Here is a 24394-nt window from a genome sequence, read left to right as displayed (position 1 = left end):
AAAAAATAACGTTTCAAGATGGGCTACATTATTTATCATTCACATTTGCAATTTATTATCTAGCATGAAACAACTTTGTTAGAAAAAACACTCATGAAGAGCCCATACTGTAGCATTTATTAACACACTTCTGTTGCCCATCCCCCACCCTTTTTTTTTTTTTTTTTTTTTTTTTTAAGTTAACTATCTGGTGCTGACAGCTCTGCTGCATCCATTGCTCACAATGAGATTAAGCCAGGAAAAATCCATCACCAAGCACTAGAGGATTAACCCATTGCCTGCTACATTACATCCCATACAATTAAATCCAACACCATGGCACACTGTTCCAAACAGCATTTCCTTTCCAATGTTACAGAATCTGAATGACTGCATAATGATTCAAAATATAAAGGATAGATTTTTTTATATTAACCTACTCTTTTTGAATGCACAATTATTTCCCAATATATGTGATGTCAGTCAGAGAGCTGTCTAATCAGATAGTCAGATGCCTAAATGATGTCAACTGTACCTACAATTATTTGTGTCCATAAAACTCAGGATAATGTAAAAGAGACTGTACTGAAACCCACACTATTTTAAAAAGACTTTAAAGCACACCAAGCCTGAAACAACTATGAGGATGCCCTGATATTCACACAATAGATCCCAACATTATTATTTACATAAATTATAGCAGTTTTTCCTTTTTATAGCACTTTTATTGTAAGCCTGTTTTCATATGCTTCTTACTCTCTGGGAAAGTTATAACTGTGCTGCATATTTTGCTATCGAGATGCAGCAACATCTGCTTTGACTTCACTAGGATTTTAATAAGGGTTAGTTTAACACGGATTTAAAAACTTTGTTTTTACCAGTGAAGACAAGGCCAGATGAGAGCATTTATGCACCTTCTTAACTTTAAAGAATGTGAGTAGCAACATCAGTGGGACTACTCACACAGTTAAAGTTAGAACATTCTTAAGTGCTTTGCTGTGTTAGGCTTAGGTGACTTGTCCAAAGTCACATAAGGTATATCTACACTGCAATTAGACACCCACGGCTGGCCCATGCCAGCTGACTCAGGCTTGCATGGCTTGGGTTGCATGGCAGTTTCACTGCAGTGTTGACTTCCAGGCTCAGGCTGGAGCCTGTGCTCTAGGACCCTGCAAGGTGGGAGGGTCTGAGAGCTCGGGCAGCAGTTCGAGCATGGAAGTCTACACTGCAATGAAACAGCCCTGCAGCACAGTCCAGCCATGGGTTTTTAACTGCAGTGTAGACATACCCAAATAGAATGTCCATGGCAGAGCTATGAATAAAGTCCAGGTGCATAGTAAAGGGAGTCCTCAAAGAGGAAAACATAGTTAAGACTGAATAAAATTTGTTTTAGAAATAAAGAACCTCCAATCAATAGAAAATAGCATACTGCTTATGTACAGTATATCTTTCCTCTTATCAATTTAGTCCTCATTCTGGCAACCTGAACCACACAGGTAGACCCACTGACTTTGATGAGATTCTGAGGGCATAAATATTTGCCTGCATTGGGGCCTTAGGAAAGTATTAAATATAGCAATCCTGAAACACAGAGTCAAGCATGCATATATATGTAGACATCCACACATATTTATTTCACTTATTAAACATTCAAATAAATGCACAATTATTACATTCTGTCTACATGAGAGAATATGTAACTATTTCAATTTGATATTATACAAGGGGGTTTTTGGGTAAAGAAATCACATTGCACATTACAACAAACGAACAAATGAACAAGTGCAGATACAAGCACTTGCTAACATGCTTATCTCTGGAGATCTACACCTTAGAACCTCACACTGAAATGAACAATTTCCATGTGAGATCATTTCAACAAATAAAGATATGGAGCATCAGAAATAACCACACAGTAACATACCCCTATCTGAAAATCAGCACATTTGATTCCAACGTATTATTCTGAAATAAACACTGCTATGTTTATTTCACTGTGCAGATAATCCAGCTATATGAATACTCACTTGTGTGCATCTGGATAACTATACTCCTTGGATACCTAACAGCAAGGAAAATTACTTTTCCATTGGCTTAACTTTATTTCCCAACAGTATTTTTATTTAAAAAAGAAATATTTCCAAATATTTATTGAGTCTCATTGAGAACTAAAACTAACCAATTTTTATGCTTACATCCCGCATTAAATAAATGCATGTCTGGTGAAAATCCAGAAACCCACCTATAGCTTGTGAGAGGCAAGTAATAACCGCTCCACTACTACTATTTCAGATTATGGCACAGTATAGAGTTTTCTGCCTTTCAGCACCCCTGGCTGGACATTGGATCAACATAAATATAGATCCAGAGGCCCTATCCACACCACCACAAAATGATCCCCTCCATGCTGAACAATTCAGAGCCAAGCAAAGCACACATCTCTGGAATGCATGAGGAGCAGAGGGTCACATGTTTGGGGCTACTGTGGCACTTAAACAATGTGGAAGACCATGAGCAGGCTCTGCGCATATTTTCGCTAGCTTCTTTTTCCCAACCGTAACATCATTTTTATCTTTGCTTTTGTACCGACTTACATTTATTGTTGGGAAACTGATATTACTGGCACATTGAGAAGCAAACAAAGAGTTCTTTTTAGAGCTGTTGATTAATCGCAGTTAGCTCATGTGATTAACTCAAAAACAATTAATCACACTGTGAAACAGAATACCAATTGAAATTTATTAAATATAGTAACTCCTCGCTTAACGTTGTACTTATGTTCCTGAAAAATACGACATTAAGCAAAATGATGTTAAGCTATTCCAATTTCCCCACAAGAATTAATGTATATAGGAGGGATTAGGTTCCCGGTAAATATTTTTCACCAGACAAAAGACTATATTATATATATGTATACACAGTATAAGTTTTAAACAAACAATTTAATACTGTACACAGCAATGATGATTGTGAAGCCTGGTTGAGATGCTGGAGTCAGAGGGTGGAATATTTCCCAGGGAATGCCTTCCTGCTAAATGATGAACTAGAACTCAGCTGAGCCCTCAAGGGTTAACACGTTGTTAATGTAGCCTCATACTCCACAAGGCAGCACAAATGGAGGGAGGGATGACAGCATGGCAGACAGTGACACACACACACACACACATAGACAGAGAGAGCGAGAGAGAGAGAGACAGAGAGTGTGTGTGTGTGTGTGGCGCATTGCCCCTTTAAGTGCACTGATCCCTCTCTAAGTACACTGCCTTTTTAAGTAAATCAGGAAGTTGAGACAGCAGCTGCTGCCTGCAAGCTCCCTTCATGTCCGTCCGTCTCACCCCTGCCCCCCGCTTTATGGAGATAGGGTAAGTGGGTGGCAGGAGCAGGGGGGAGGGAGACACCCTAATATTAGCCCCCCCCTTTTCCCCTCGCCTCCCCCGCACAGCAAGCAGGAGGCTCCCAGGAGCAGCTCCAAGGCAGAGGGCAGGAGCAGCACATGGCAGCGGGAGGAGGGACAGCTGAACTGCCAGCAATTGAAAGCCTGCTGGGCGGCTGCCACACAGGGAACTTAGGGGAACGGGGAGCTGATAGGGGGGCTGCCGGTCCACCCTGGTTCCAAGCCCCCACCAGCTAGCTCCAATGGGCTGCTCTTTCTACAAGCAGTGAACAAAGCAGGCGGCTGCCAAACAATGTTATAAGGGAGCATTGCGCAACTTTAAACGAGCATGTTCTCTAATTGATCGGCAACAAACAACCGGGACAACTAAGTGAGGAGTTACTGTATTTTTGGATGTTTTTCTACATTTTCAAATATATCAATTTCAGTTACAATACAGAATACAAAGTGTACAGTGGTCACTTTATATTATTTTCATTACTAATATTTGCACTGTAAAAATGATAAAAGAAATAGTATTTTTCAATTCACCTCATACAAGTACTGTAGTGCAATCTCTTTATCATGAAAGTGCAACTTACAAATGTAGGATTTTTTGTTAAATAACTGTACTCAAAAACAAAACAATTAAACTTTAGAGCCTACAACTCCACTCATTCCTACTTCTTGTTCAGCCAATCGCTCAGAGAAACAAGTTTGTTTACATTTGCAGGAGATAATGCTGCCCGCCTCTTAATTACAATGTCCCTGGAAAGTGAGAACAGGCATTCACATGGCACTGTTGTAGCTGGCATCACAAAATATTTACGTGCCAGATGCGCTAAAGATTCATATGCCTCTTCATCCTTCGGCCATCGTTCCAGAGGACATGCTTCCGTGCTGATGATGCTCGTTAAAAAGATGTGTTAATTAAATTTGTGACTGAGATCCTTGGGGAAGAACTGTGTTTTACCCACATTCTGCCATATATTTCATAGCAGTCTCAGATGATGACCCAGCACATTGTTAGTTTAAAAACACTTCCATTGAAATTTGACAAAATGCAAAGAAGATAACCAATGTGAAATTTCTAAAGATAGCTACAGCACTCAACCCAAGGTTTAAGACTCTAAAGTGCCTTCCAAAATCTGAGAGGGACGAGGCGTGGAGCATGCTTTCAGAAGTCTTAAAAGAGCAACACTCTGATGTGGAAACTACAGAACCCAAAACACCAAAAAAGAAAATCAACCTTCTGCTGGTGGCATCTGACTCATGATGATGAAAATGAACATGCTTCGGTCCACACTGTTTGGATAGTTATCAAGCAGAACCCATGCTCAGCATGGACGCATGTCCTCTGGAACGGTGGTTGAAGCACCAAGGCATATATGAATCTTTAGCGCATCTGGCATGTAAATATCTTGTGACGCCGGCTACAACAGTGCCATGCAAATGCCTGTTCTTACTTTCAGGTGACATTGTAAACAAGAAGCGGGCAGCATTATGTTCTGCAAATGAAAACAAACTTGTTTGTCTGAGCCAGGGGTCGGCAACCTTCAGCACGCGGCCCATCTGGTAATCCGCTGGCAGGCCGAGAGACATTTTCTTTACGTTCACCATCCACAGGCACAGCCCCTTGCAACTCCTAGTGGCTGCGGTTCATCGTTCCCAGTCAATGGGAGCTGCGGGGAGTGGCGGCCAGTTCGGCCACTGGGAGCTGCTGGTGGCCGTGCCTGCAGACGGTGAACATAAACAGAATGTCTCGCAGCCGGCCAGCGGATTACCTGATGGGCCGCATGCTGAAGGTTGCTGACCCCTGGTCAGAGCGACTGGCTGAACAAGAAGTGGGACTGATTGGACTTGTAGGTAGTGTTCCCTCTAAATTTTCCCATGCATGTGCGGAATGAACTTTGTCATGTGCACCAATATGGAGGTGATGTGTGACACTTCACCTCCATATTGGTGCACATAAAATTCATGCAGCGGGGTGGGGCCGAGGGGTCCGGAGTGCAGGAGGGCTGGTGCAGAGGGTTGGAGTGTGGGGGGTGAGGGCTCCAGCTGGGGGTGCAGGCTCCAGGGTGGCACCGGAGATGAGGGGTTTGGGGTGCAAGCTGCCCAGGGGCTATGGCGGGGAGAGAGGATTCCCCCCAGCTCTCTCTCCCCACCGCAGTTCTGGGCCTGGGGCCGCAGGATAAACACCTCTCCCTTGGCCACCACAGATCCGGGGCTGGGCTGGGGCCAGGGAAGGGGTGTCCAGGGCTCCCCCAGCCCCGGACCTGCTGCGGCCAGGGGAGGGTAGCCTCTCCCCTGGCCGCAGCAGGTCCAGGGCTGGGGGAGAGGCATCTCTCCCCGCCGCAGCCTTGAGCACCTGCTTGTCGCTTAATAGGCTGCTGCACAGCCACGCAGCTTAGAGTGAACTTAGCTTGTAGGCGCTAAAGTTTTACATTTTTATTTGGTTTTGAGTGCAGGTTTTTTCTGTACATAATTCTACATTCCTAAGTTCAACTTTCATGATAAAGAGATTGCACTACGGTACTTGTATTAGGTGAACTGAAAAATACTATTTCTTTTGTTTTTTACAGTGCAAATATTTATAATAAAAATAAATATAAAGTGAGCACTGTACACACTTTGTATTCTGTGTTGTAACTGAAATCAATATATTTGAAAATATAGAAAACATTCAACAATATTTAAAGAAATGGTATTCTATTGTTGCTTAACAGCGCGATGAATGAAGATTACTTTTTTAATCGTGCAATGAATCGCAATTAATTTTTTTAATCGCTTGACAGCCCTAGTTCTTTTTATGAATGGGTATTTTTAAATAAATATAGTATATATAAGATATATGAGCTAGCTCACCCCGTCCTGTGGAAAAAAAAAATATACAGGGCAACGCTTAGTGGATTAGTTCTTCTAGAGCAGTGGTTCTCGACCCCCTAGGCGGCCGCAAGCAGTTTTCACGGGGTCCTCCAAGCACAGCCAGCATTAGACTCACTGGGGCCCAGGGCAGGAAGCCAAAGTCCCTCAGCATGGCGCTGAAGCCTGGGGCCCTGAGCCCTGCCACCCGGGACTCAAGCCAAAGCCGGAGTAACTTAGCTTCGCAGGGACCCGTGTGGCATGGGGCCCCAGGTAACTGCCCTGCTTGCTAACCCCTAACACTGTCCCTGACTTTTATATATGCAGAAAACCAGTTGTGCCACAGGTGGGCCGTGGAGTTTTTATAGCGGGGGGCTCAGAAAGAAAAAATCAGAGAAAAGACAGTTACCTTTTCTGTAACTGGTGTTCTTTGAGATGTGTTGCTCATGTCTGTTCCACAATAGGTGTGCGTGCTTGCCACGTGCACTGGTGCAGGAAGTTTTTCCCCCGAGCAGCATCTGTAGGGCAGAGCGCCCCCCCGCGACCTCTGGAGCGGCACCTGCCTGGCGCAGTATTAGGAGGGCTGCACTCCCCCCACCCTCAGTTCCTTCTTGTCAGACAACTCTGACAGAGGGGCAGGAGGGTGGGATGTGGAATAGACATGAGCAACACATCTCGAAGAACACCAGTTACAGAAAAGGTAACTCTCTTTTCTTCTTCGAGTGATTGCTCATGTGTATTCCACAATAGGTGATTCCAAGCTATATCTGTTGGAGGTGGGTAGGAGTTGACAAGTTCTCGGGACGGAGTACCGCCCTGCCGAACCCAGCATCGACCCTGGCCTGGGTGACGATCGCATAGTGCAAGGTGAATGTGTGAACCAAAGACCACGTGGCGACCCTACAAATCTCCTGGATGGGGATGTGGGCCACGAAGGCAGCTGACGAGGCCTGCGCCCGAGTCGAGCGTGGCCTCACAATGGGCGGCAGGAGAACACCCGCCAGCTCATAACGGGAACGGATGCATGAAGTGATCCGCTTAGAAAGCCACTGAGTGGAAATCGGCTGACACTTTGCGTGCTCAGCCAAGGCAATGAACAGTTGCAAAGACTTTCTGAACGGCTTGGTCCACTCGAGGTAGAAAGCCAGAGCTCGCCTCATGTCGAGCGTGTGGAGATGGCGTTCCTCACTAGTCGTGTGAAGCTTGGGGCAGAGGATTGGCAGAAAAATGTCCTGACCCATGTGGTAGGTGGAGACCACCTTTGGGATGAACGCGGGGTGTGGGTGGAGCTGGACCTTGTCCTTATGAAAAACCATATATGGCAGTTTGGAGGTTAGGGCCCTGAACTCCGAGACCCGCCTGGCCGATGTGATAGCTACCAGGAAGGTCAGCTTCCAAGAGAGGTGAGACCAGGAACACATGGCCAGTGGTTCAAACGGGGCCCCCATGAGACAAGCCAGCACCAGTATCTGAATACCCACCCGGGTATACAGGTCCCACTGTGGAACCGGGGGCTTGGAATATGGATAGAGACGGTCCAAACCCTTAAGGAACTGGCCGGTCATAGCATGGGAAAACACGTGTGCCCTTGCACCGGGGGATGAAAGGCTGATATGGCTGCCAAGTGTACCCTGACTGACGAGGGCACCTGTCCCTGGGCCCTCAGGTGGAGGAGGTAATCAAGGATAGGCTGGACCGGGGCGGCCGTCAGGGAAACACCCTGACCTACCGCCCACCTTGAAAACCGAAACCACTTCGCCACATAGGAGCAGCGAGTGGAGGGCCGTCTACTTTCGGAGGAGGACGCGCTGAACCTGTTCCGAGCATGTCCTTTCCTTGCCACCTAACCACTGAGCAGCCACGCCGTGAGGTGAAGCATTGCTAGGTTGGGATGGAGGTGGCGACCCTGGTCCTGAGAGAGCAGGTCCAGGAGAAGCGGCAACTGTCATGGCGGAGCTACCGCCAGCCCTGCCTGGGCCACACCAGGGCAACGAGGAGGACCCTGGCCTTGTCTGTCTTTATTTTCTTCAGGGCCCTGCTGATCAGAGGGAATGGGGGAAATGCATAGAGAAGCTGGCCTGACCCGGACAGCAGGATAAAGGCATCAGAGATAGCGCCCCTCCCTAGGCCCCCCCCCCAGAGCAGAACCAGGGGCACTGTCGGCTCTGCTGGGTCTCAAATAGGTCCACCTGGGGAGTACCCCACCTTCGGAAGAGCTGGTGCGCCACTTCCAAGTGAAGAGACCGCTCGTGCTGAGAGGAAAAATCTCTGCTCAAGCGATCTGCCTTCACATTCCGGGCACTTGGCAGATGGAAGGCTTTTAGGTAGATGTCATGGGCTACACAGAAGACTCACAGACTGAGGGTTTCGTGGCAGAGGATCGGGCCCCGCCTTGCCTGTTGATATAGAACATTGAGGCCGTGTTGTCCATGAGGACCCCGACTACCTTGCCCTCCAGGTGCGAGTGGAAGGCCATACATGCCTGTCGCACCGCCCTGAGTTCCTTGATGTTTATAGGAAGGGGTAGGTCTTGCAGAGACCACAGGCCTTGGGTCTGAAAGTTCCCCAAATGGGCTGCCCAACCCAGGTCCAACATGTCGGACACCAGCTCCAATGACAGGGCCGTCCCTGTCCCTGTTGATTGAGGTGGACCACCACCACAGGGAGGTGGTCACTGAGTTCGGCACGGTGAGGACTTTGTCCATTCTGTCCGCGGCCTGGGAGAACTGTGGGGCGAGCCAGAGCTGGAAGGGCCTCATTCGGAGTCTGGCGTGACGGACCACATATGTGCACGCAGACACGTGACGCAGCAGTTGCAGGCAAGCCCTGGCTGTCATCACCAGGAACCTTGTGACCAAGTCGATGAGCCCTTTCAGGGTCTCAAACCTGTCTGGTGGGAGAGAGGCCCTGGCCGACGTTGCGTCCAGTAGTGCCCCAATAAACTCTATGCGTTGGACCGGGACTAACGTGGACTTGGCGTTGTTTATCAACAGGCCCAGGGCAGTACATGTGGACAAGAGGAGCGCCACATGATCCCTCACCTGTGACCGGGAGGTGCCTTTGACTAGCCAGTTGTCCAGATATGGGAATATTTGGACCCTCTGACATCTGAGGTAGGCCACTACCACCGACATACACTTTGTAAAGACCCTGGGGGCCGTGGAAAGACGAAATGGTCGGACCATGAATTGGTAGTGACTCTGTCCCACCTTGAAATGGAGGAAGCGTCTGTGCCCCTCGAATATGTGAATGTGGAAGTATGTGTCCTGTAGATCGAGAGTAGCATACCAGTCCCCGGGATCCAGGGAGGGGATGATGGAGGCCAGGGAAACCATGTGGAACTTGAGTTTCACCATGTAGTGGTTCAGGCCCCCCCTTTAGCCTTCGGGATAAGGAAATACGGGGAGTAATATCCCTTGCCCAGGAACTCCCAGGCACCACCTCTATAGCTCCTAGGTCCAGGAGCCGCCCCACCTCCTGCTCGAGCAGAGCCTCAAGAGAGGGGTCTCCCAGGAGGGACAGGGGTGGAGGGTGGTTGGGCAGGGAGGAGGTAAACTGAAGGGTGTAACCTCGGGAGATGGTATTGAGGACCCATCGGTCCGAGGTGAGCCGCGACCATTCTGGGAAGAAAGCACACAAGCGATTGGAGAAAGGGAGTTTTATTGGGGGTAGTTCCCTGCTGAGAACTGGCAGGGTACCCCCAAGCATCCCAACAAAAACACCTTTTGCCCACCTGCTTGACCTCAGAAGACCCAGGCTGGGGGGCAGGCTGGGATTGCCATTGCGGGCACTTTCTATAGTCCCGCTGCTTTGTGTGGGTGGCCTCATACTTCAGGAGGGCGGCCCGGGTGGGAGCCTGCTGCGGCTTGAACTTGGGTTTTGCCGGAGGAGGGACATAGAGGCCCAAGGTCTGGAGGGTCGTGCGGGAGTCTTTCATGCCATGCAGCCTTGTGTCTGTTTCCTCAGCAAACAGAGCCTTCCCGTTGAAAACGAGATCCTGCATTGACAACTGCACCCTGCTGGAGAGCCCAGACAGCAGAAGCAATGACGCCTGTCCCATGGACACCGCTGAGGCCATGGACCGTGTGGCCACATCTGCTGTATCCGAAGCGGCCTGCAGAGATGCCCTTGCAGCCGCCGCCCCTTCCTCCATGAGTGCCTTAAACTCCTTCTTATCACACTCCTGGAGGGAGTCCTCAAACTTGGGGAGGGATACCAAGAGGTTAAACTCGTAACGACCCAGGAGAGCCTGATGGTTTGCTACTCGTAGCTGAAAGCTTGACAATGAATAAACTTTTCTCCTGAAAGTATCCAGCCTCCAAGTCTTTGTTCTTGGAGGTCGGGGCTGATTGCCCCTGCCGCTCCCTGTGGTTGACCGATTCGACCACCAAGGAGTTGGGCACCGGGTGGGTATACAGATATTCGTGTCCCTTCGTGGGTACAAAGTACTTGCGCTCTGCCTTTTTAGAGATGGGAGCCAACGAGGCTGGAGTTTGCCACAGGGCATTTGAAATTCTTGCAACCCTTTCATGGAGCAGCAAGGCCACCTGCCCGGTGCTGAAGGGGACAGTACATTGAATAGGGAGTCTGAAGGCTCTTCCATCTCCTCAGCCTGGAGGTGGAGGCTCGCTGCCACCCTTTTTAGGAGGTCTTGGTGGGCCCAGTAGTCCTCCTGTGGGATGGGGGGGGCAGGGCCGCAATCAGCTCCTCCGGACGGGGCAAGGCCAGTGCGGTGTTTGGGTGTTGTCCAGCACCAGTGGATCTACCTCCTTGTCAGACTCTGGGCATGGTACCGAGGACACAGGTCCCACCGACCTTTTTTCTGGTGTTCTAAAGATGGACGCCGCCAGTGCTTCCGAGTCCCTGGCCACCAAGCGAGCCCCCACCAGGGGCCACGGTGCCCACTGGTACCACTGGGCCAGCCACGACGCTTGGTGCCATTGTGCTTGCCGAGGCACCGGCGGAGCCAGCTGTTTGAGCTAGCTAGTTTGGCTTGTAGACAAGCGGCTGTGAGGGGAGGCCGGCTGGCGTATGATCCGCTGCTGCCTCTGGACCGGGAGTATCGGCAGTGCTGGGACCTACGTCGGTCACAGAACTGCAATCTCAACGCGGAGGAACGGCACAGACAGTAATAGCTGCTCCGTGAACAGCCTTGATGGGCGGACCCACGTCAGCGAGACGCTGGTGATTGACACCCAGGGCTACGGTGCCTTAGCAGAGACTTGGAACGGGAGTCCGAGCGGGAACGGCGTCGACAATCGAGCCGCAATCGACTGCGGTAACTCCTGCAAGACGAGGACCACTGGCGACGTCCACCACGGTCCCGTCGATATTCATTCTGCGAAGACAAGCGGTGCTGTGAGTCCCGGTCGGACAGCATCCATCCCAACAGTCTGGCCAGTGTCGAGGGCGATCCACATGGACTGAGCCCTGAACAGTCACTGGGCAGTGAGCGGTGTCAGGAACGTTCCCTTGACCGAGACCAGTACCAGGCCGGTGGCGACTGCGGTGATCCCAGCGGCGGCTTGCCTCTGAGTGTGGGGCCGACATCGGCGGAGCTCCGGGCACCAGCATGGACATGACATCCCTGGCTGCCTGGAGGGCTTCGGGCGTAGATGGCATCTGGACATCCAGAGAGGCCTGCTCTGAAGGGGCTGGGCTACTCTGCTCAACGTGAGTCGGAGGCCTAGGGCCTGATGTGGATCAAGGACTACCTGACATGGGCCTAGCCTCTATCCCAGACTTCCCTTGGTGCCGTTGCAAAGAGGGTGTCTTTCCGGTCCTCTTGGCATGCCCCGTGGATGGGGAGTGGTGCCGGCTGGACGATGGTACTGGAGGGTCTCCGCGTATCAACGCCTCAGTGCCAGGTACCAGTTCAGAGCGGCGTGCCGGGGTCGGGGCCAGCGCCAACTCCATCAGGATGGCCCAGAGCCTAATGTCCCTTTCTTTTTTAGTCCGGGGCTTGAAAGACTTGCAGATCTTGCACCTTTCGCTGATACGGGTTTCTCCCAAGCAGCGCAGACAATCTGCGTGTAGGTCGCTCCTTGGCATAGAACGCCTACAAGAGCCACATGACTTAAAGCCTGGAGCGCGGGGCATGCCCTGGACCGGGCTCAATGACTAACTAAACTAACTGAATGAACTAACTGACTACAGGTACTACTGATCAAACGAAGAGTTCTAGGGATGAACTGGAGCTGAGCAATTCCGACGCACCTTCACTGGCAGCAAGAAGGAACTGAGGGTGGGGGGAGCGCAGCCCAGGGGTAACAGGGGGGTGCTCCCCCCTACGGATACTGCTAGGGGAAAAACTTCCAGCACCGGTGCACATGGCGAGCACGCACACCTATTGTGGAATACACATGAGCAATCACTCGAAGAAAAACCCCTGTTCTAGAATTCTCCTGGCATTATCCACCCTCTCTAACCCCTTCCCAAGCAGAGCCAATTTCACTTCTGAAAGCACAACTCCAGGCTCTCCTAGCCCCAAATGTCTGAGCAGTACAGTTGCAGAACCACTGCAGCTACCCAGTGGTAGCCAGACAACACTTGTGAATACAGAGGGAAGTAATACAACTCTGAGATCACTCTGTTCTGCATCATTAAACCTGTTTTAATAATTCATTCCAATTTGCATTAACTGATCCATACATTTCACAAAAATAATTTTTTCTTGCTTATCATGCTTACCATTGCATCTTCTAGGAGCAAACATCTGTACTTATTTAGCATAGCTTGTGTCCTTTTCAGAAGCTGCGTGGCTACAGATTCAAATTCACTGTCCACTAAAAAGACACAGGGAATACATTTAGATAATGTTCTTCAATAACTAGCACAGACTCGCGAAAGTGTCCTTTCTGTTTAGTCTTTCTGATTTACACAATCAATTTTTTCAGCACCCCATGTAATATTTAACTGCTTAAAAATTCTATAAAGAGCACAACTTTTATCATACCAAATTAAAATATAAATTACCTTTTCTTAAATCCTCCTTGGTTGGCAGTGATCCCTGGCACACATGATATGAGAGGAGTCTCTGGACTGCATCATTTAATGATCTGAATTGACTTTTATCTGGTGTCACAGCATGTGCCTGCTCCTTCTGTAACTGCTGTAGGATACTAAAAGGAAATTGAGTAATATCAATAATTAACATTTATTCTAATACAGCAAGGCTATATTACAGTTTACGAACTGACAGAGTGAAAAACGCAGAGGTTAGTAGAAATGTCTATAACAAAACTACAAATGAAAAAAAAGATGACTTACAAAGCTCCTTTTGTTAGCTGTTTAGCAGCAGGCCTCTTTTGTCCAACTGTATGAACATCCACCTGTATGAACATCCATAAATGTGAGCTAGCATAAATGACTCCTGCTTTGCTCATGAACGAAGTAAGCAATGGGTAAAACTACGTATCTCATCTTACACAGCCCCCCAAAAAGAAACCTACCACATAGGTAGTAAACAACAATGTTAACAATTGAGTCCCACTACATAAAGAATAAAAAATGCTATGGAATAACTAGGGGGTGTAGCCTTAGAGCACTTCTCTGATTGATTAGATATCAAAAGCAGAGCGCACAGTATTGAATTAGCAGACATACCTTCACTCAGATTGCTATATTGATTCATTCATATTTAGAAAATAGGAAAAGGTTTTGTTTTAAAAGCTTTTAAAACTGTAAAGAGGCTCCTGGAATATCTCTAAGGGGTTGGAAGACATTCCTCTTTCCTTCCTCCCACCAAAACAAACTTTTGGAAGATTAATGATTTTGTTTAGGGTAGGGATCAATGAGAATAACATGAAGGAGATTATTAATTAGTATTTCTACACTGTTCCTGGTTCCTTATCTTCATTAAAATTAAGAAAAACAGATTAACTGGAAAATGCTCCCTACCTGCACATGTTGTTGGACAGGAGATGATCCTACTACATTTTCCTGCTGTGATTGTGTTGTTCCTAAAGGTTGCTGGATGATTTTACCTCCAGAATCCTGTCCTGTAAAAGTACACATTAAAAACAGTCTATTACTCATGATTCTTAAAACAAATCATCACAGAATATTTGAAGTCCTGTGCCTAATTCTTTACTTGATCTGAAAATTACATTTCGATTGATGTTGAAACATAATATCTGCACAGAAGTATTGCTACCGCAGTCATGAAAGGAAATCAGTACATATTAAAATGGTACTCAGATACTATAGTGCTGAAAACTATAAAAATGTTTATAAATAAAGAAAATCAGTCTAAAATCTCTAAACACATCCATCCAAAATAAGAAAAAAGTCAAATATCATAAGCATCATCCCAAAAGGGATTTGTAAAAAGATAAATTGGAGTCTATCCAGCTTTTTCTAATAGTTCCCAAAAATTATAAACTCAAGACTCTGCAGCGCCATTAAAAGTTGTGAATGAGTGGCTAGATCACATACTGTTGTAGATTCAGATGGACAGCCTCCCATCTGATTGTCTTGCTGTATAATTTAGAGGAATTATCTCAGCCCAACACACCCACCACATGTAACACAAATAGTACTGTTACATTTTGCACAAAAACATTGTGTAGAACATGTACATTCATTGTAATATATTAAATCAAAATGGAACTAGAAGTCTAGTGATATTTCCTGTTGACTTAAGTCTACATTAGAAACTTCAAAATTGTAATTAGGATGGTGCCATTTCAAGAACCCATATAATATCTTCTCGTGTTCAGTGCATCACTACCTTAACTGAAAACTGATATTTACATTCTCTTTACAAAACAACAACTGCTGATTAGATTCTAAGACATCCATTACTAGGAAAGACAAAATGGTGAGCAGTTAAGAGTTGTTATCACATGAGGATGGCGGGAAGTCTCAAAGGCATAACTGGAATTTTGCGGCAGAAGATCTTAGTTTGAAAGTGACTTGATATTTCTCACTTCCTATGCTTAAACACATCACACAGATGACACATTTGGATTGTGGGAAAATATTTTTAACTGCTCATTGCACAAGGACATCTTGTCTATCATTCCAGCAAATAGAATCAGATGGCTACTAGCAATCCTTGCTGGAAAAAGAGCATATGACCAATTGTTAAAGAGAAAGTCTGTGGGCTCAGCACCGTTGTCCCTCAAACGGAAAAAAAAAAGAATAATTGTTAGGACTCCCCATTGCCACCGACCATCAGTCAGTGCCTGACATAATGAAGGAGAACCCACTATAAATGCCAGAGGGATTGGGGAAAACCATCATGAAAAGAATATCTGACCTGGCAACGTGTTACTCAGAAGACCCGTTAGCTGAGGTTGTCTCAAGCTATCCTGTGACTTTGATGCAGAAACTGGTGAGGACTGGTTCATAACTTTTTTCTGAGCCTGTGAAAATGCCATAGAGAAATTAAGGTTAGTCTAGTAATCACTGAAAGTTTTAACAGACCTAATAACAATACAAAAATGAATCCTACAATTGAGTTCAACTCTTCCCCTACCCCCCGTGATTATGTAAGAATGGCATCAAAGAAACAAAATGAGAACAAAAACTATACTTTCAATACATACTCATGTCTTCTGAGGAGATTTCTTATTATATTATATTTTCTCTACATAGGCCAGTTTCCTTCAAAGAACTCCCCCTCCAAATCTAAATCTTCTAAAACAGTTCACCATCTGCAAGGTTAACTGTGCCATAATAGCAGTAAGTCTAGTTTTACTTTCTCTCAATACCAACACAATGACCCCCACACCTAGAAATGTTAATAGAAAAACTCAGTGCAATCATATTAATAAATTTAAATCTCAGATGAGCTGGCACACATAGCATCTAATAGCTGTTGTGTGATATTTTAATGACATTTGGAATTCCAAACATGAAAAATAATCATGTTGAGCTGACTGGTTGGAAATTAACTATTTCCCTACACTCCCTTCTCTTCTATACTTTCTGTCCTGACATATAAATAATTAGATCTTATAAACACAGTGCCAGTCAGTCCTCATAAGTACAAAGAGTACTGATGTGTAACACGTTTCCTGTGTAGAACTGGCAGCACTGGAATACTGAAATGTTCTGGGAGGCCCTTCTGCAGAAGAGGAAGGAAATCTTCAAGACTACTGTACCACATCCCCATAAAACAAAAAACTATCCATCCCTACCCATCCTAATAAGTGCCTTCAGTACAGGTTTTATAAATGCCACTGTCCTAAATATACAAATTTGAAGAGTTGCAGGAGAGTACAACGCCAAGGAAGTAGAGAAAGTATGGAAAGTCACCATTTGTGAGATAACTAAGTAACCCTTTTTTCCTCTGGAAATCATATCTGCATATTCTTAACTTGTGAGGGTCTCACAAGCTGTACAAGGATCCTGGTCCAGAGAGTGGTACACTACCTAACACTGACTAATTAATTAAAATATAATTTACCAATAAAATAAGGGTGGTTTGAAATTAAAAATATGGCTGCGAGCACAGAAAAAAGCTAGAGCTAATCATGGACAAGAACTGAGGTAGCTGGGGCCACACAGCCCTTTTATGCCTCAGAATTTTCAGTGCCAACAAGAGGACACTTCTGTGGCTCCAACGGACACTGCTTTTCAAAACTTCCCAGAGCTCCCATCCCACAAGTGGGAAAGTACAGAGGCCACCTCAAAGAAGAACAGGTAACTAGACCAATTTATTATGCTTAAGGAAAACACAAAATAACTGTAGCTGATTTCAGAAGTGGTGTAAATTCCCACTACTGATCACGTGACACTCGTCATTCACTTACTGCGCCCAACAACACAAATCAATCCAGCTCATTTCTCCTATCTCAAAACACATATGCAGTTTCTGATTCAGAGTTACACAGAATATCACTATTTTAATATTTACTGATCACTTACTAAAGAAGGCATATTTATAAGGCATATTTATAAGGCTTTTCTTTCACAACTGATTATATGAGAATTTTTTCTCTCCAAAGAGCTCTATAAAATTAACCTCTTTGTAACTCTTTCAATGGTCTACACAAGAGTGTATCTCTGCCTCAAACTCCAAAACTGAAAATCCAAACTCACTGAGACATTTAAAGCCACACAAATAAAATATGCTACAGGGAATAATCCTGTGCTGGCAGAGAAATGGCCTAGAGCACCATATACCCTTTCCCATCTCCAATTTATGTGGGCCAAATACTGAGGGGACCTTCGCATGCGTAACTCTCATTGAAGTCAAAATGACCTTCAGGTACTTAGCACATGACAGAGTTTTGCCTTATGACTCTAACAGCGCAATTTTCAAAAGTGCTGAGCTGGCATAGTTCTGCTCCCACTGAAATCGATGGTAATACTTCTATTGATTTCACTGGAAGCAGAAACAGGCACACATGGAACACTTTTAAAAATCACACCACTAATCAACAAAAGCAAGATTCTCTGAATTAATGGGAATGATAGAGTCATCCACATTAAAGACACATTCGAAGATGGTTTTTGATTAAATGGTTGCAGCAAGATTAGATTTTTTTTCAGTAGATCAACAATATTTGTTTGTAAAACAATTAATGTAAGCACAGTAAATTGTGTGTGAATATTTGGAGAATACAGTATTAAACGATACCACCTATTAACGTCCTTCCCCACCAAAGAAAAAGGTAATGCTTTAGAATGCTTTTGTGCAGTTTTGTTGGTACTTAAAGGGTATTCATACCTGAGCAAAAGTGAACTGTTGCTGCGTTACTCCTACTGATGTGCGACTGAAAGTGCTGATAGATTTCGAAGAGGAAACTGGAAGACAATGGGATACACTCACTGAAACTTGTGTTCTGTTCTGCTGTGTAAGTTGATCTCCAGTAAAATTTCCTCCTGATGCAACAGACTGAACTGGTGGCCCCAGGCTGGGATGTACTGTGCCAGAAGAACTTACAACAGTAAATCGATTAGATGCTGACATATTTGAGACTGTAGACTGTCCAGGTGACATTGTAGTAAAACCTGATCTACCTTGAGAAACACTACTTTGACTGGGTGATAAATGCAACACTGTTGGTGATGCCTGTTGTAATGGCACCTGTCCACCAACAATTTGAGAAGTTCCATGATTTACTATAACTTGACTTCCAGGAGCTGTAAATGTCTGACCAGAAACTAACTGAACAGCTGTATTCTGATTATTCAGCATCTGTCCTGAATATGAATGGTTGGCCCTGAGCATGCTTGTAGAGTTCCTGTTCAGCATAACATGCTCAGCAGATACTTGGCTAGAAACCAACTGGGAAGGTTGAGTCTGAAGAAGTTGTCCATTTATGGTCTGCACATGATGAACTGAATTAGAATTGACAGAGAGACTTGTAGGTATGAGAAACTGATTCTGAGATACATGAGGCTGTCCCATAGGAGAATGGATAACAATACTACCTCCAGCATTACTAACTGTTTGAGGAGTAACTGATTTCCTTGTGTTTTGCTGATTAACAATATTAACAGACATATGAGGACCAACTACTGAATTTTGAGGTGAACTTGCTGAAGCAAAAGGAATCCCTTGTTGTACATGATGCTGCTGTATTCCCAAGTTATTCACATTGTAAGCTGTTTGCTGACCCATCTGAATAGGCTTTGGTTGGATATTAATCGGAACTTTATTAGAATTTGGTGCTAGACCCCTCTGAATAATGATATTATGCACTGGTAAAGATGTCTGAAAATTTGTGCTGTTAAATGGGACAGTTACAGGTTGTGCTACTGGACTTGAATTTGAGTTACCAAACAGTGAGTTACCATTAGGAGTTTGTCTATGAACCAAGAGTCCACTACTCATGTTTGCAGGTGCTTGCTGTCCACTGCCTTTCAATATAATCTGAGATCCATCAAGGTTGTTAATAGTCATCATGGAAGGTTGATTACTAAATGAACCAATCAGCTGTATCTGCCCCGAACCACTAATCTGATTACTATTAGACAAATGCTGGCTGGGAACACTAATTCCCACATGTTGCATAAAGCCATGTTGCACACCAACTGTATTGCTTGCAAAAGATGCTCCAACTGGTTGCTGTACCACTTGAGTAACTCCTATAGGTTGCAGCGTCTGACCTGAGTAATTAGACACATTAGAAGCCTGAGTAAAGGATGCTGATGAAGAAGGATGAAGCTGAGCTTGTGCAAACTGTTGGCTAGAACCTATACTGGCATCCAGATATGCCTCTTCTGCCAAAGTCTGTTCAGTAATATTGGCCTCCTGTAAGGACTTCTGAAGAATATCAAAAGGCTGATCCTCACTGAGATCAGGTAAAGGAGAAGATTCAAGTTCATCTTCAAGAAACTGAAGGCTACTTGACAGTTGTAGTCCATCACTAGGCCCCTCTCCAAGCTGATTGCTTACACCTTTGATGGAGGATTTAGGATCAGTGTTCTAAAATGAAAAACAATAAATAAATTACATTGCATTTTTTAAATAATGTAAGAATCAAACGGTTTCCAAATAAATTTTTCCCTGCAAAAAACAAAGCCCCTCTATAATAACACATCCTTGTAGCTACGTATGCATGGTGAAGTTCAACCCGTGCATAGGGCTAGCACAAAGCCCTTACATCACTTATGCGCTCAAAACAGACTGCTGGGGCAGCACAGCTAAGGTGCAAAATTCAAATCTCAACCCATTCAAAGCCAAGATGTCTTCAAAAACCCAATTCCTTTTTGGCAAGGTCTGGGTGTGAAATTCAGAGCCAATTTCAGATTCTGAACTCTGCCTCGCCCCTGAAGGGTAAGGAATTTTTGGCTTTGGACGTCTCACATAAACATTGTGCAAACTGCTGCATGACACATATTGTCATATTAGAAAACTCTCATACCTCTACCTTCAATGTTTGCTTTCGTCCCCCTTTCTTTGATTGCCACACTACTCCATGAGTATAATTTATTTATTCAATTCATGTTGGTGTCTGCCTTTTACTGAATCTAGCTTATTTTATGAAAGCATCTCTGTCACTCTGGAATACTGAGGGATAGTTCTTGCTATTTTATTAAAGGTTTTCAAAAAAGTAACAAACCTTGCAACTTTACCTGTAAAACTATAATATACAGTACATGCATGAAAACACATGGATTAAATCTGGCACATATACTCTATCAGCACTTCAGAAACACCTAAAATTTAGGGGCCAGATTCTCTGCTGTGTGCACCTTCTATTAGGTGCAGCAGAAGTGGGACTAATTGAAACCTGGTTACATCTCCCAGATTCTCTGTCCACATGAGAACAGCCTGAGGACTGCTCTAACATGTACCAGCTGACTATGCTACCCAAGGGACCATCCATCATCTGGGAATTGTGCTCTGGCCACTCCCTCTCCATGTGCAGAGAGTCATGTCATTGTGGTGCATTCCACTCTAGGAAAAGGCAGTGGTGGCAGCAGAGGGTATATGAGAGGCTGAAAATAGAACACAGTGAGTGACATGGGCTAGCATTAGAAAAAATGGGTATAAAATGGCTTTGAACAAATGCAGGCTGGAGATCAGGAGACTGTTTCTAACCATCAGAGGAGTGACGTTTAGGAACAGCCTCCCAATAGGAGCTGTGGGGACAAACAACTTAATTAGTTTTAAAAGAGAGCCAGACCAATTTATGAGTGGGATGTATGACATGATTGCTTGTGATGGTGGGGGGCTGGGCACAGCAACCTTGAGAATGCCTTCTGGTTCATGTCTGATATTCTTAAAAGCTCATGCATAGCTGTCACCTGTAGGGGTCATCAAGGTATTTCCCCCCCAATATATTCTGGTGTTGGTTTGGGTGTTTTGATATTGGTTTTTGTGGTTTTTTTGTTTTGCTTTTTTGTCTCCTTTGAAGCATCACAGATGGCGATGGCTGGAGATGGGACCCTGGATGGAATTCTGGGTGGTACTGAGAATTCTCTCTCAGGTGCTTGGCTGGCTTGTTCTTGCTCACATACTTAAGAGGCTGGTTGCCCTATGTGGGGGTCAGGAAGGAATTTTTCTGCAGGTCATACTGGCATTGACCTTGGGGATTCTTCACCATCCTCTGTGGTACGGGTGCAGGTCGCTTGTCAGGTCCATGTGGGTGTATTTCACTTAATATCCTGCCACTGAAGGGTCCTTTGGTACTGGTGCACCTCAGTCCCTCCTACTCTCTGCTGGTGGGTTATAATAGTTTAGTTTCCTGTGGGCTGTAACACCTTAGTCTAATTTCAGCTATCGGGTTTAGTGTGCATGTATTGGTGTCCTGTGATACACAGGTCAGACTAGATTGATCTGATGGTCGCTCCTGGCCTTAAATCCTATTACTCTAAATGGCAGTGAGGGAAGAATGCAGGATAGTGCCCCACGAACCTACAACCAAAAGCCCTCCTGCCCCAGCTCCCACTGCCCTCCTGGCTACTTGCCCATCACAAACGTCTCAGGCTGTAGCAGGCTCTCTGCCTCTCCCACAGCCCCTAAAGGATCACTCCTCCCGCAAAACAATCCCATTGCCCTCAGCAACACCCACCTTCCCCAGCGTCTCCTGTCTCCCCTTAATACCGTTTCCTATGGGCACCCCCAAAGTCTCCAGTTTCTGAGACATGCAGGAAATAGGCTCCTGCTTCCCCCACTCCTGCTAATCAGCAGGACCGAAGGGAGCAACCACTGACTGTCACGGGAAAGAAATGTCATGATGCCCACTTCTCCCATGAGCACCTTCCTGCTTTCTCTCTGACACGTGGGAAGAGACCCTAGTCAAAATCCACGACTTTACTCTCCTTTATTTGCCTCCTTAAAATTCACCTGTACCATGGTATATACCGGGAACTGCTGTCTAATGATGGCGACATAGGTGGCAAATTGTGATCATTGTTCCTGGCTAGCTGAAAATTGTGCACACCCTAAAACCATTTTCCCAGTTTCATCCAACCAACGTGTTTTTCTTATCCTCCTGTCACATCTTTGTCTTTTAGATTGTAAGCTGTTTGGAGTAGGGAATAATGTCATTCGCTCCATGTTTGTAGTGCAATATAAATGTTAATAAAATAAATATCATAAATAAATAATAAAAGGAGCAGATGGTGAGGGCAGACAATTTGCCTCTATAAAACCTGTGACTACAAAAAAGTTATAGGTGCTTTGAACATTCATTCACAGGTTTCCAGGTCTAGACGTGCCTATTTTATGTCATTTATTAACATTCTCAACATCTACTCCATTTAGCTGTATACAGGACAAACAAACCATGACGAAAGCGTGTAGTCACAATAAATACACATTTTCTCTTCTGAATACTTACATTGGAGTTGGCGAAAATTGAATTAGAATTGGCTGCAGAGTACCCTGCATTAGTCAAGTCTTCATTGCTCTGTTAAGGCACAAATGTAGTAAAGTAACGTTAAACTAATAGTAAAGCAGTCACTAAAGTCCGTGTAATTTTAGAATAGTATAGTAGAATACTACTTACAGATTTACTACTAGGTCCATGTAGAAAATAATTCAGTGCCTGTGGATCTCTTTTTAAAAAGAAACAAAAGAAGTTATCACTTTTAAGTACTTACATTTGTTAAAAAAGCATAATTAAGACAAAAAATAATAAAAACCTTGAGCCAGGTGCTCCATTCATGTAAATCAGTGTAGCTCCACTGACTTCAACAGAGCTATACCAACTTACATCAGCCGAGGATCTCTTTTTTGTTTTCAGCTAACCATGTTAATATGTAAATTTATATTTTTCGCCTTTTTTTTTCATTACTACAAAAAAATCTAAATATCACTTTACATGTTTACTTCCATTCTATAGGCCAATACTGATTACACCATCTGTTAAAATAAATACCCAATAATCTACAACACAAAAGAGTTTGCATTAAATGGACAAACAATGATATTAGATCAAGAAATGTAAGCACTAAAGTATCTTGTCTTCCAACAGTGGCAAATGCCAGGTCTTCCAGAAGGAATTAATAGAACAGGTAATCATCAAGTGATCCATTCTGTCTCCCATTCTCAGCTTCTGGCAAACAGAAACAAGGGACACCATCCCTGACCATTTTGGCTAATAGCCATTGATAGACTTATCCTCCATGAATTTATCTAGTTCTTTTTTTTAACTAGTTATAATCTTGTCCTTCACAACATCCTCTGGCAAGGAGTTCCACAGGTTGACTGTGCATTGTGTGAAAAAATACTTTTGTGTTTGTTTTAAACCTGCTGCCTATTAATTTCATTTGGTGACCCCTATTTCATGTTTTATGAGGAGTAAATAACACTTCCTTATTTACTTTCTCCACACCAGTCATGATTTTATAGACCTCTATCATATCCCCCCTTAGTCTCTTTTCCAAGCTAAAAAGTTCCTGTCTTATTAAACTCTCCTTATACGGCAGCCGCTCCATACCCCTAATCATTTTTGTTGCCCTTTTCTGAACCTTTTCCAGATCCAATATATCTTTTTTGAGATGGGGTGATCACATCTGTACACAGTATTCAAGATGTGGGCGTATCATGAATTTATATAGAGGCAATATGATATTTTCTGTCTTATTATCTATCCCTTCCTTAATGATTCCCAACATTGTTTTCGCTTTTTTGACTGCCGCTGCACATTGAGTGGATGTTTTCAGACAATTATCCACAATTACCATTCAAGAAAGAGATCTTGGAGTAACAGCTAATTTAGACCCCATTATTTTATATATCAGTGGTTCTCAAACTTTTGTACTGGTGACCCATTTCATATAGCAAGCCTCTGAGTGCAACCCTCCTTATAAATTAAAAACACTTTTTTATATATTTAACACCATTATAAATGCTGGATGCAAAGCTAGGTTTGGGGTGGAGGCTGACAGCTCACGACCCCCCCAAGTAATAACCTCATGACCCCCTGAGGGGTCCCAACCCCCACTTTGAGAACCCCTGTTATATATATAGTTGAAATTATGTTTTCTAATGTGCATTACTTTGCATTTGTCAACATTGAATTCCATCTGCCATTTTGTTGCCCAGTCACCTAGTTATGCGAGATCATTTTGTAGCTCTTCGCAGTCTGCTTGGGACTTAACTATCTCAAGTAATTTTGTATCATCTGCAAATTTTGCCACCTCACTTGTTTACCCCTTTTTCCACATCATTTATGAATATGTAGAATAGGACTGGTCCCAGTACAGACCCCTGGGGGACACCACTATTTACCCCTCTCCATTCTGAAAACTGACCATTTATTCCTACCC

At 44.7% G+C, this 24394-nt stretch overlaps 1 protein-coding gene across 7 annotated transcripts in view; it reads right to left on the bottom strand.

Moving 5' to 3' along the window:
- Positions 1-24394, bottom strand: part of BICRAL (BICRA like chromatin remodeling complex associated protein) — a 79426-nt gene that overhangs the window by 7875 nt on the left and 47157 nt on the right. For all 7 annotated transcript variants that reach the window (XM_073339020.1, XM_073339022.1, XM_073339025.1 and 4 more), the window contains 8 exons: positions 22630-22678; positions 22462-22530; positions 17895-19598; positions 15477-15582; positions 14114-14214; positions 13484-13545; positions 13190-13335; positions 12905-12999 (listed from right to left, as the gene is read on the bottom strand). In XM_073339020.1, coding sequence (XP_073195121.1) covers positions 12905-12999; positions 13190-13335; positions 13484-13545; positions 14114-14214; positions 15477-15582; positions 17895-19598; positions 22462-22530; positions 22630-22678 — 2332 coding nt within the window. The remainder of the gene's footprint in view (positions 1-12904; positions 13000-13189; positions 13336-13483; positions 13546-14113; positions 14215-15476; positions 15583-17894; positions 19599-22461; positions 22531-22629; positions 22679-24394) is intronic.

This window comes from Lepidochelys kempii, chromosome 3, assembly GCF_965140265.1.
Source record: "Lepidochelys kempii isolate rLepKem1 chromosome 3, rLepKem1.hap2, whole genome shotgun sequence".
NCBI classification, from domain to species: domain Eukaryota; kingdom Metazoa; phylum Chordata; order Testudines; family Cheloniidae; genus Lepidochelys; species Lepidochelys kempii.
This window is presented reverse-complemented; position numbering and strand designations above follow the sequence as displayed.